Source organism: Aptenodytes forsteri, unplaced genomic scaffold, assembly GCF_000699145.1.
Source record: "Aptenodytes forsteri isolate BGI_AS27 unplaced genomic scaffold, ASM69914v1 Scaffold132, whole genome shotgun sequence".
Taxonomy (NCBI): Eukaryota; Metazoa; Chordata; class Aves; order Sphenisciformes; family Spheniscidae; genus Aptenodytes; species Aptenodytes forsteri.
The window spans coordinates 3994604-4007554 of record NW_008795520.1 but is presented as its reverse complement, the minus strand read 5'-3'; the positions used below and the strand labels follow the sequence as shown (position 1 = coordinate 4007554).

The 12951-nt window shown below is 35.9% G+C and overlaps 1 protein-coding gene across 1 annotated transcript in view; it reads right to left on the bottom strand.

Moving 5' to 3' along the window:
• The window catches only part of MAP3K21 (mitogen-activated protein kinase kinase kinase 21), a 30092-nt gene that overhangs the window by 3565 nt on the left and 13576 nt on the right, over positions 1-12951 (bottom strand). Inside the window, exons 4-8 of the mRNA XM_019472714.1 lie at positions 8250-8490; positions 6029-6151; positions 3181-3297; positions 2481-2631; positions 1313-1407 (exon numbers count right to left, since the gene is read on the bottom strand). Coding sequence (XP_019328259.1) covers positions 1313-1407; positions 2481-2631; positions 3181-3297; positions 6029-6151; positions 8250-8490 — 727 coding nt within the window. The remainder of the gene's footprint in view (positions 1-1312; positions 1408-2480; positions 2632-3180; positions 3298-6028; positions 6152-8249; positions 8491-12951) is intronic.

Here is a 12951-nt window from a genome sequence, read left to right as displayed (position 1 = left end):
ATCCCCCCGGGTGGGGGGGAGTGAGCGAGCGGCTGCGTGGTGCTTAGTTGCCGACTGAAGTTAAACCACGACAACAAACTACCAGGTAAGATCTGGAACACATTCTTTAGAACACTTTCAATTAAGCTGTGTTCCAAAATCCAGTGAGTTACTAGAAAGTTTTCCAATTAATTCATTAGGCCACGGTGGTCTGGAGGAAAAAGTAAAATCTGACGTCTCGCACCTAATGACAAATAAAATGGAAGGTATAATTTGACTTACATGAGTTATTCTACTATAAACTACTGGATGCTACAGAATAAACACAAATATTTTAAATGCAAATATGTAAACTTCTATAATCTTCTCTGTATGTAGGGGTTTAGCAGTAAGCTAATAAATCTATAAAATTCCTATTTGCGAAGCCTTGATTTATACTCCTATCAGTATATACAAAGATGAAAATGCCTTTTTCCTAGGGGAAAAAAAAGAAGCAGTGTCCAAGCAGCTTACCATTTCCTCTTCCAGCTGGCATAAATCTAGCCGCTGGTATGGACACCAAGTTATATCACAGTTTTTTTTCCTGACACTGGTAACTTAAATTTTCTCAGATAACAGAATCTGTAGTATAGAAGGTGTCTGCAAATTTGAAAATTATTATTAATATTGTATAGTCACAGCACGTTATAGTAACGGACATAAAAAGCAACATACAGCTATTATGTTCCTGATCCTAAGAGGATTAAGTATGTTTTAACTTGTGATTTACCTGTAAATCCCAAAGTGTTGCCTAAAGAACTTTAAGATTTGAAATCTACATGTTTTTTCTTGAAAATTTAGAGAGTAAGTCTCATTTAAAAAACAGGAAACCAATATCTGGCAATACATCAGGGCTTACAGGTTTTTAAACAACTATGCATCTTTTTTAAACAACTATGCAGAGCCCACTAACAATAAAAGTCATTAATGATCATTTAAACGTCAAGACAATTACTGATTTAGATATTTCTTTTTAAAAGAAGCTAAAAAGCGGTGACTGTAGTTCTCATATACAGATCAGCCTGCAACTCAAAAACACGGAAAAAAATCTCTATGCGTTACTGCTCACACACCATGTATATTTCTTAGCTGCTAATGCTGGAAATGTGAAGATGTTAACACTTGCATTTTTTTATAGATAGGTTTTTTGCACAGGAAAATGATTTGTAGCATGACTACTCTTCTAATAATCTGCATAATCCTTGAGGAATTCAAGCAATACAATTTATAACACTGGATGTAGACTTAATGCCATTATATGGCAACTTTTCACTTTTTCAAAAATAGCTCTTACCTTGATCCACAAATAGTGAAGCTAAGGGAACACCCTTCTGATTTTTCATTAAAAGGGTTGACCAAGGGTTGCTGCCATCTGAAAGGGGTCTTACTCTGAAATAACAATAGTTATTTTGATATTATAGAGGATACCACGCTTATATACACTTCGACAGAAAATTACTATAACATCTTTCTTTTGAAACTATAAACATGCAGTACATAACTTGAAAACAGTAAAGCTTTCCAAAGGTAAAAAAAAATTGTATATAATAGCACAGAGTCATATGATTACAAATTGATACATGCCTTATATCAGGTATTCCTTATAAGATGAAAATTTCAGGCCTAAAAAGAAAGCCAATGAAAAATGGGCCTTGACTACCTATTGAAGAACAAAAGTAGGTGAAAACCTGGACAACAGTTTCACTCTGTCAAAGAAATTATGTGGATATTGGAAATTTATTAAACATAGTGACTTTAAAACAAACAAAAATATCATAAAGCCAGTTTCAATAGATGGTCTGGAACCAACTACTGCCACAGGTAAATGAGTGGATGTCTCTACCAAGAAAAAAAAAGGTGCTATAAATAATTATATATACTAGAAGAGACAAGGAAAAGGATCTCTTGCTTCAGAAAAACTGCTAATCTCCAGTTTTGAGCAATCAGAAGAAATAATCTGAAAGTGAAGGTGTCCAACTGATTTTCAGAACCCTTCCACCCTGTGTTTGTCAATGTAAATGATGTTGCTGGTGTGAATTGTGCTTCATGTATGCCAAGTCAGTCAGTCTTATTTTCTCGTACTGGAAGTGCCCACGGGGGGCCATGCTTGCAGTTCCTCAAGTCAATCTGAGGAAGGGCAAGAAAGATAGACAGGCCATGAATGTCTGGTACGCATTAGTAGCTCAGCATCCCAGTACGTTCCAAGTCTCAAAAACCAGAGATAAAGGGTAATAGATAAGAGCCACTAAAACCTTAAGTTAAGTAAACGTTTTATCCTCAAGGCTATGTGGGAGAGCTACTCATTATTGATGTAATTCCTAAATTAATTAAAAGGTAGGACTGAGTTTTAGCTGTAACTAGAGACTGCAGAACTTCTCTCACTCTCACTCACTACCTATGTTAGTGATTCAGTTACCAAGAACGCTTAGTATTATCAAACAAACAAAATGTAGTAGACATACTTGTCCTTACAATCTGCACGATCCTTTGTTTGAACCGAACTTGGTCCCCATGTACAACCTCTCTTTTTAAAACTTCTCTTCACATCTTCAAACTCTTCTTGGTGATAAGTTGTGCTCCTTCCCCAAGTTCTGTTGCTTTCATCTGAAGTTACTAGAGATCGGATTTAAAAACACAAACAAAAAAACCCCACACATAAATAGTATTTCTAAAACCAAAATATTTTGACAATATTTTCTCCACTGCGAAACCATTTTGACACAGTAACACAACGAGGAGTAGACAAAATCTGAGATTTTTCTCTTTTACAAAAACCACCATGCAAACTGCACTGATCCCAAAAGATGAGCAAGCAAGAAAAATAATTTATGAACTGACAAGAGACCCAAATTAAAGATAAAACAGCAAAACAATCGTATTTTCCATGCTTCCTTTAACTGAGAACCTTATATTTAGGTAATTCAGACAAGTGAGTTAGACTGAGCACTTAAATTCCAATGAAGAAAATATATGCTGTGGAACACTTGGTATCAAATGAAACAGAATATTCCAATTGTGACAATGATTAATGTTTTCTTTCTCACTACACCAAAACAAATTATACTTTTAAAGTGTCTAACCTTCATTAAATGCTTAGTCTGTCACTGTCTCAACTGTTAAACTAAACAGAACCAGCACCTTTGAAACATAATGAAATCTTGCCTTTTTTCATAACCCCACTGGGAAGTTCATATTCACTTGTGATATCTACATCTTGCTGGTACACATATACACTGTTTCTTCGGCCATTAGTTGTGTGTGTATCTGTTTTGGGAATCACTGAGGAAAAATTAAGAGAATGTAGTAGAGATCTTAGTCAAGCTGATTTCAGAAATGGAACTGTTTCCCTTGTATTTTTATCTTTGGGTCATAAAGCCCAGATCTATAAAACCACTAAGCATCTTTTGATAGAGGGTTTTTACTGGAGGGTTTAGAGGGTCCTCTTTCTAGGACCAGACCCAGGCAAGTAGATTTTTGTATACGACTGACTAACTGGAAAAGTAACTTGCTATCAACTTAGCATGCTTACAGCTATGATGGAGAGACCTAAGAGAAAAACAACAAAGCCAGCTATAACAGCATGATAAATGAGGTGGCATTTACACATCTGTGGTTCTGCCACTCCTGGCACTGCACAGCACTCTCCTCCTGCCTCACTGTACACCTTCTCGCCAGCTCAGCTTCCCCTGTAGTAGGGCACTCTACTTGCCTTCTTTACACTCCCCATTTTCAACTGTGTTCCAGGACCTATGTAATATATATCTTACTGGTTTTCTGCCTCCCTTTAAAACACCTTTCAAAATCAGCTGGATTTGTTTTCATAACAAGATTTACAATTAACTAGATTTTTATTTTAACTTAATAAACTTTTAGATTTGGAAGCCAGTCTCGCTCATGACAAAGTGAAGCAATCAAGTAACCAACTGTTAGATACGCCTGTTCAAATCACCTGTATTTGAGCAAGTCTTCTTGAAACAAAGACACTTTGAAGTTAAATCAAGATAAAACATTATTGTGGGAAAGAGAATTTATTTTGCACAGGTGCAGATGGGTGTGGAAGCTGAATTGTTTCAGCTAGATGCTCCTGAGAGATCTGATAAGTTTCTAGGTAAAGCCTAGGGATCCAAACTCAGAAACAGAAGAGTACTTCTTTTAAAGGAGAGCCTTTACGTTGTCCTGTATGTTCTAGTCCTACAAATACAAATGCCTGCTTGAATAAAAAAAAAAGGAAAGAAAAATACTCGGTGACACTTAGCACACATGCAAGGAGTGGCACTGCTATAGTACATAAGGCGCTGCTTTAAAAAAAAAAAAAAAGGAAAGAAAAATACTCGGTGACACTTAGCACACATGCAAGGAGTGGCACTGCTATAGCCTACATAAGGCTATGCATTTAAAAAAAAAAACCAAAAACACTCAGGCTTTCGGAATCATGCCAATACCTGACATCTGCTTCATTTCCAAGCATTTCCATACGGAGCAAGGAGAATCAAAGATAAAATGAGACAGTCTTGTTCATATGTAATTAAGACATTTTACTAAGAAAAACCTTTCTTACCTTTCTGCAGTAAAAAAATAACCAACCAAAAAAACCCCACCACATCGTTTGAGGTTGGGAAACCATTATTAACACAGATACTGTGTCAGCTAACTTCTGAAAAGGACTTTACGTAATTTTCCTTCCATCTAAAATTTTCATTAAGACAGGGTTTGCCCACCTCTCTCCTTTATCCACAACACATGGGTAGTAATGGTCTTTGCCCAGGGAACTATATCAGTTATGGTTCAAACAAATAATAAAGTTACTGCCAGAAAAGACACCACTTCTCCTTTAGACATTAATAATGAAAAGGATTTCATAAGGCAGAGGTATTCCAAAGGAGATGAGAGATCTGGTTTCTATCCAAACTTTAAACAAAGTTTCAGGTTGGTTAAAAAAACCACAAAAACAAAAAACACTTGCTACAGAACAGTATGCAGAAAAAAAATCCCCATGCATTTTGATTTCCCCTCCTCCTTATTTACATCTGATAAAGCCAGATTCCAAAGTAATTTCCTTCAGAGGTGACTACCCTTGCAAGAGAAGATAGTCACCGTCCATAAGCAATCAGCTGGAACAGGTTCTACTGATTTCATAGAGAAACCTGAGGCCTCATCTCACATAGCATTACACGCTAAGTATGGACAATTAGACAATCTACTTTGCACAACAGATCAGACAGTACAAATGCAAGCAGTGAATCCTGTAGGAACTGTTTTCTATCTATCATATAAATGCGGAAATGATCAGATATAAATGATTGGTTTTCTTCCATATTCATGGTACCTCCATTACATGAGCATGAACACAACTTCCCTTCTGTCATCAGTATACATGGAATAATGTAGGCCTACAAGCGTACCCACAATTTTATTTTTGTTTCTTTCTCTTGTTTTCAAAAAAAACCTAAAGCAAGCTCTCTTCTTTATTTTCTTCTGGTTTTGTATTTGCTTAAAGCTTGCTTCTCTTTTGACATAAGCAAGCTGGGTTGCTGGCTGATTCTTTGGGCTTTCCATCTCATATGACTCCCTTATTCTCTGAATCTTTCTCCCCCCCCCTTTACTTTTGATAGTCCATAACTGACTTCCTTTATCAACTCCAATACCTAATAAAAACTTGTTTTCCATCTTACATGGGTTCTAAACATGATGCTTTGCCTTTTGCCATTATAAATTTTGATTCTTCATTATTTTATCCCTGTCAGTTTACAAATGAGTTCCTGAAGTTATTAAGGAAAGATATGATTTAAAGCATTCACAATCATTTTGAATTACTGAAAATCAGTTAGCATTTTAGCAAGATTATCCCTCCCATCAAAGAACAAGTTGCAAATGTTAGAACAAGTTAAGGGACCTGGAAATCAGACAGAAATCTGTGTGGAATCTGATACTACTACCAGTGTTTCAGTGGGTATATGGAAAAAACAGTCTCTATTGACCAAATGAAGAAATAGAAATGGTGGAGACTTACACTGTATAGCTCGAAGACGAGGAATTATTGTGGGGCTACTTGATGGACTAGAGCTGTTACTGTTTAAACTCCTCCTCTTATCAAGATTGGGGGATGCCTGCACTGTTATTTTGTGCTGGAAATCTGTAAGAGGGTAAAACAAATCAGTTTTAATGTTCTAAATTAAAAAAAAAAAATCTTCATGAGATTATACTGCTGTACTTCTTAAAACAATTAAGGCTATGTAAGGAATTAGACTTGACAGCGTAAGAGATGTTCATATTAAAAACACTGACAAACTCTAACTCTTAATGTAACAATTTAGATATTGAGTCAAACAGGCAGGATTTTGCACCTTCATAGAGACTATATGATAGGTTTGCAGTAACATCAACAAAAACAGGTAGGTCCAAGCGGACCCAAACTGAGACACATCCACATCACAAGCTGTTATTCAGTCGTCTTGGTTGTCACAGAGGAAAAGAAAAAAAAATCTCAGTATTTCATCTCAAATCAATCAATATTCATGGCAATCATATTTGCCTTGTTTTTTTTAACATGTAATTCATATACAACATAAAAAGTAGCATTAACAAAGAAGTCACATCTATCAACACGTCAGAAAAGCAACACACCAAACTACAGAATTACAAATATTTAGAGCAGTGTAGTAAAAAAAGAACAACAACAAATATGGACAAGTAGGAAAAATTTTGTGAAATAAAATTTGACGATATCCTCCTCTCTAATCCCCTTCATCAGTGCAATGAGATTGTATGCTATTCTTACAACAGAATTGTCTCAAGGACAAGTTCATCTGGATGATTCTTGACAACAAAGAGCTAAGTGGTATTCTGAGTAAAACTGTTTATTTTATCACTTTTTCAAGTTAAATATGAGCAGAACTGGAAACAAAAGACCAAATATTTAGTTTAAGCTTGTGATCCAGCATAAACCAATCTAACATGCTTGTCTGGGAGGCTGTAGTGTGATTTTTATTGTATTTACTGTCATTATTATTTTTAAAGTAAGGAAAAATAAGCTTATTTCACTAGTGCTGAAACGGTACTCTAAGTATTACTGCCCTCTTTGTCTCTTTCCAACTACCAGACAGCTATGATTTGGTCAGACCTGCGTTAGTGTGGCATTAAGTTCTTACTGCATTAGTAATAAACTGACAGACTTGACCTGGAAGCCACTAAAAGGAAGCCCATCAACACCAGGATGCTGTTACCACTTTTGAAGGCTTTCCAACCATTGGCATAACCTTGAGTTTCCATAGTGCCATCTCGTGGCAACATTAAAAAGGCACCACTAAACCAGTCCCTGACACTAAAAAAACCCCGACTCTCTACAAACACACCTCCTTTGCAAAGGGGGCATTTTAATGTATTCATGGTGGAATTAAATGCTCTAACATTCAAATTATACTGCATTTGTACTCTGAAATAATATCTTCTGTTGCTATGACAGTGTTTTCTTGTAAGAAGTAAGGCACCAAGGACTGTAACTGCTGTGCTGTATTTTGCGACTGCAATAAGCATGCAATTTGGACCCACCACACCTGTACCTCCAGCCTTTACAAAGTGCTGTTCTTCTATTATGTATTTGCAAGTTTAGGGCAAACAGCACTAATATTTGATCATGTTAGAAAGCTCTGGGATGTGATAAAAAGGTACTTTTCTATCTGCACAAAAAGAACGATACCAAAAATCTTAACTTCAAACCTGCCTTAAATAATTTGGCTCCCATGCTAGTAACCTTTCTCTCCAGATACAATGGACTTCTAGCTGAATCAGGTGAAAGATTCTTCCAGCTGAAATGAGGACTACTCCACAAGAATGATATGTGAAAGTTGTTTTTTTTGATAAAAAGGTACTTTTCTATCTGCACAAAAAGAACGATACCAAAAATCTTAACTTCAAACCTGCCTTAAATAATTTGGCTCCCATGCTAGTAACCTTTCTCTCCAGATACAATGGACTTCTAGCTGAATCAGGTGAAAGATTCTTCCAGCTGAAATGAGGACTACTCCACAAGAATGATATGTGAAAGTTGTTTTTTTAAAAAAGAAGGGGGGGGGGGGGGGCATACAATTCTTACTATATCCTTTTGCACTGCTAGGGTAGAAGGACCTAGCAACGAATTAAAATAGTAGCCAATACTGAAAATATTACCCGTGGAGCTGAAGCCTGCACGTTTAATCGTAACATATATTGTGAACTTCAAAAAAACTGCAAACCTGAAGGCAAACTAATTCTGTGTCCATCTTTAAGTTTTAACCGGCTTCTTTTAAATTTGCCCTTCCTCTTCTTTACATTGGGTTTCTCTTGATTTAACTGGAATATCATGATATTCAGCTCACGCTCCAGTACATCGATCTCACGTTCTGCTAACTGTTGCTCACGGCGCTTAAGTAATTCTTCTTGAGATTTTTGCTGAAGAGCTGCTCTTGTCAACTCCTCTTCTCGTGATCGAAGCTCCTGAAGACAAGATTCACACAAGTGAAACTAAATAATAATGTGAAGGTTGTATTAAAGGATATATAAAGTGCACAGCAGGTTGTATTTCCTTATCTATTTTCATGAGAGACTATATAGATGTAAAATGCGCATACAACCTTCTGACACTCCTCCATTCTGCATAAGCCAAGATTCTGTATCTGGATGCAATCAAGCATTATACAGATTTCTTTTTAACCATTTAACTTGAGTCACTTTACTTAAGGTAGGTAAGCACTGGCAATGGGGACAACACATCCAATCAAAGATTACCAGCTTACAGCCTAGCAGAAAATGTGCTCTAAGTACTTCACATCAGAGACTCTTTCACAGCATGAGGGCTGCTCTTAGATAGCTCCTATGCACTAACATAAAATCAGTGACCTGACAAATGCACAAATGAATGCCTTTATCTTAAATTTTCTAACCTTTCCTGTTTTTCAGCCATGTATTAAGTAGCACTTTTCTATCTAGAAAAGCAATCAGTATTACACAGAATGAGGATTAGTGTAATAGGATAAAACAAGTCATAAGACAGAAGACAGCTGTTTCTTAATTAAAATCTAGCAGGTATCTGTATAACATCAAACAGCTACTAACCACTGAATTGCACCATAAAGACTCTCCAACCATGAATCCCATAGAATAGTTATTTTCCCTTTTTTCTTTTTTATTTTGGAGAAATAAAAATTTTTATTTTGGAGAAATAAAAAATTTTCTTTTTTATTTTTAGCTTTAGTGAGGAAGCTAGTTAATTTTTCAGAGTAAATGAATTCCTAAGGCTAAACAGCTGTAAACCTACAATCTTAAAATTATTTTAATCTTCAGCTTCCAAAATCTGTTAAAATATATCTGAAATTTAAGTAGACCTCCCTTCATAGTATGGGGCTGTCCTGTTGTTATAAAAGAAACAGACCTACCCAGAAGTGTTGTAGTCAGTACTGCTAATAAAAGACTACAGGAAAAGGAGAAGCTATGATGTGACTAATACTGTATGTTTATCACTACATAATTTTTTTCATATTTACGTATGATTGTGTAAATTCTACCTGGATAGAAATTAAAATTCAATTCAAAATAGAAAACCAGCATTTGAAATTAAGCTATGCTAAAAGTGCTGGATATTTAAGAAACTTATTCCTATTTAAAATTCATCCATTTTGTCACTGTACAATCTTGTAATTGCGGTAGTGGTTTTTTTTTTTCCCCCCAGAGCAGACTGCCTACTTCTGCTCATCAGTATCCAACAATGTTGTATGCCAGCACAATTTCTTATCACATACAGTGAAAGCAAAAAAACAAATTTTCTGCTCTTTTTAACTCCCACTTTGTCTTGAATAAATTAGTTCCTGAACTATACTACTTCGGTGTTTTCAAATGAGGGGGAAAGACCCTCTCTGTTCTTGCCAAAAAGACTATGGATGTCAAATGACAGGTTAACACTGAAGTGAAAAGTATCTGTTCCTCAGAAAGATACTTGTTTTTTCTTTACAACTATAGCATACACACACTGCTTATCATTGTTTTCAAATTTAATTGAAATGATTGACAAATTTCATATGGTTTGCTAATCTTGAGTGAGCTTGTTTCAACGTAATATTTTTTTTTTTTTTTTTTTAATCCACTCTGCTTAACATACACAGTTTCGTAAAAGGCAATTCTGCCTCTTGGAAATTCAAAGGAGCCTGTCTTCACACCAGCAAGTAAGGTTTTGGGTTTTTGTTTTCTTTGGGGTTTTTTTAAAGATATTTAATCACTTAATTTAGAGATTGCTGCAAATTCTCACTTTCCTCTTCCGCCCGTCCCGTCAAAACTGGACAACCTAAAACAAGGGTTGGAAGCAGAAGCTGCAAGAATCCAAATTTACAATAAAGGTACTTTAGCACTGAAATAGAAAAGATGTTTTTTACTGTATTAATACTGTAATAAAGATGTATTATGAGACACTGTTGATTATCTGTCTCGTGTTGTCTTCAAATCCAGATTCCATAAAGCTCAGTAACTACGCAAAAATTGAGGGCCCGTATTGAAAAGGTTGACAGTTTAGAAAAAGTAATAGTGTTTCCTCACTGAGAGATTAAGTATTTACTCTTTTCCAAATAAACTAATTAAAACCAGACTTACTGCAATTAGATGCAATGTTTTTTTACACCACTCTACAATTAAAACACCCATTGGAATGAAGCTATGAAAGAATTCTATATTTAAGTTGCTCAAGAACGTTTGTCAAAAGAAGATTGTGATCTTCTCTTGGAGTGGGCGTCACCATCACTCATTTACAGCAAGCCCTTGAGGAAATTCTTCCAACTACAGAAGTTCCTCTTTTACAGGGCATGAGACTCCATGCAGGGTTTTTTTTTGTTGTATTATTATTATTATTATTATTATATTAATACTTCATAGACATTACTTTCCCCTAGTACCTGTCAGTAAAATTGATAATGTGCCAAATTAAATAAGCCTGCACATATGAAAACCTAGTCTAAGTCAAATTTACACGCTTTCATTCTTAAACAGGTTTACCTAATTAGGGCAGATGCCTTTGGAGATGTATTTACTTTGGCATACGAGAAGTAAATTTCATTTTATCTTTTCCCCTCCCTAATTAAGCTTAACTCACTTTTACACCAAAAATATGACTCTTCTCCCAAAGCTTTGTGCCGAGTTATTTAGTTCTAAACTTGATTTATTCAGCTTTTTCTTCAATAGGAAATCTCATACTGGACTAATGCCTCCAGAAAATTTAAAAAAAAAAAAACAACCAAAAACCTGAATGGTAATGCCTGTTACAATTGCTCCCAGAGTAAAAAGGGGAAGATGGCTGGTTCAGCAGTTGCTGGAGGAGCAGAAAAGAGAGTTATGCCCTATGGCAGGTTGTTGCAAGTAAACGCAGTGGCTGGTGACCCCACGGCAAGTAAAAAGGAAAGTCTCTACTCTCTGTAGAGGGACTATAACCCATCTGGAAAGGAAGAGATCTGACAACTGAAGAGGCACACAGCCCAGCTCTAGCAACCTGTATGCCCACTGCAGGCAGGGCAGAGACTACACAGACAACACTTACCTAGTTCCGTGAACCAAAATGGAAGAGGGAAAAGCAGGGGGTGGGAAAAAAGGCAGATAGGAAGTATGTAAGATTATTACTGACGATACTGCAATCTTAGTGGTGATCAATAAATTCTGATACCACATATGCTGATATTACAGTAGATCCATAATGTCACACCCATCACCAGCCAATAGTCCACAAACAGCCATTTGTGACACTTGATGAGAAGTAGTGAGGGACAAAGGCTACTGACAGTGACTTGCAAGGCGAGAGTTTAGTTTTTGCTTTTGTCAAAGTTAAGTGACTACGTCTTTTATAAAGATTTCTTCACAAGCCAGTGCATCTCAATTCTCTTCTTCCTCATCTATTACCACTTCATGAAAAATAACAACAAATATATACTGGGTAATAATTATATTGCAAGAAAGACCTGCAAAGGAGGAATCTGTTTCTACCAGAAGCATCTCTAACAGGGACTCAAGAGGACACACCTGGCCTATACCAACTGTTACCTTTATCAAGTTGTCTAAAGGAAAATATAAACCTCCGGGTGATTAAAAACTAGTTCAAGTAAATAAAAGAGAGGGCAAAGAGTAACAGTGAGCGCTCATTTAGCACAAACATATAATGATACGAGATTATGGAAAGAAGATCAGTGACACGAATCTGGATAATAAACAAGAGAAACTGGATTTGCTGATTCATGAATACAAGTTTGACCTAATCGATCTTATTAATATCTGGCAAGAAGATTTCCAAAACTGCAACACTGAAAGAGATCAATATTATTAGTCTGGTTCACGAAGGACAGAGACAAAAGCACTGTTTCATTTTTGGAAAAGAAGCCACATGATACAGTCATGTAACAGGATGAAAAGCTTTTCATTCCTATAGCTGAGGAGAATGTTCAGTGGCAGCTAAAAATTTGCAGTGTTTATAAAGATTATCTAAGGGGTAAATAAACTCTGGTTTGTTTGTTAAATGATGCATTCAAATATCCAAGAAAAATGTAACACGTTTTAAAAAGAGCCTACGTGCCACATTTACAGATCTACAACCTGTTTTCTTTAGGGAAACAGATGTGGATATGTTTCTTTTTCAACTGCCTGTACTTCCTAAATGAGCCATTCATACGACAACCCTCACTCACAACAGTAAGATTACGCTTCCTATCAAACATAACATTTCACTTCAACTGAAATACCTGTAGCTGTAGTTTCAGCATACAGAACTGTTTATTGTTTTTGTTGAGGAAGAAAAGGGAAAAGCAATATTGTCTGAAATTTGAGAAAACCAGTATTCAAACCTTTTTTCTAAAGTAAGTTTGCTTACAAGACAGTTACAGGGTTATCTTAAAATACTGTTGTCATGCTTTAACCTTAGACGGCAACTGAGCC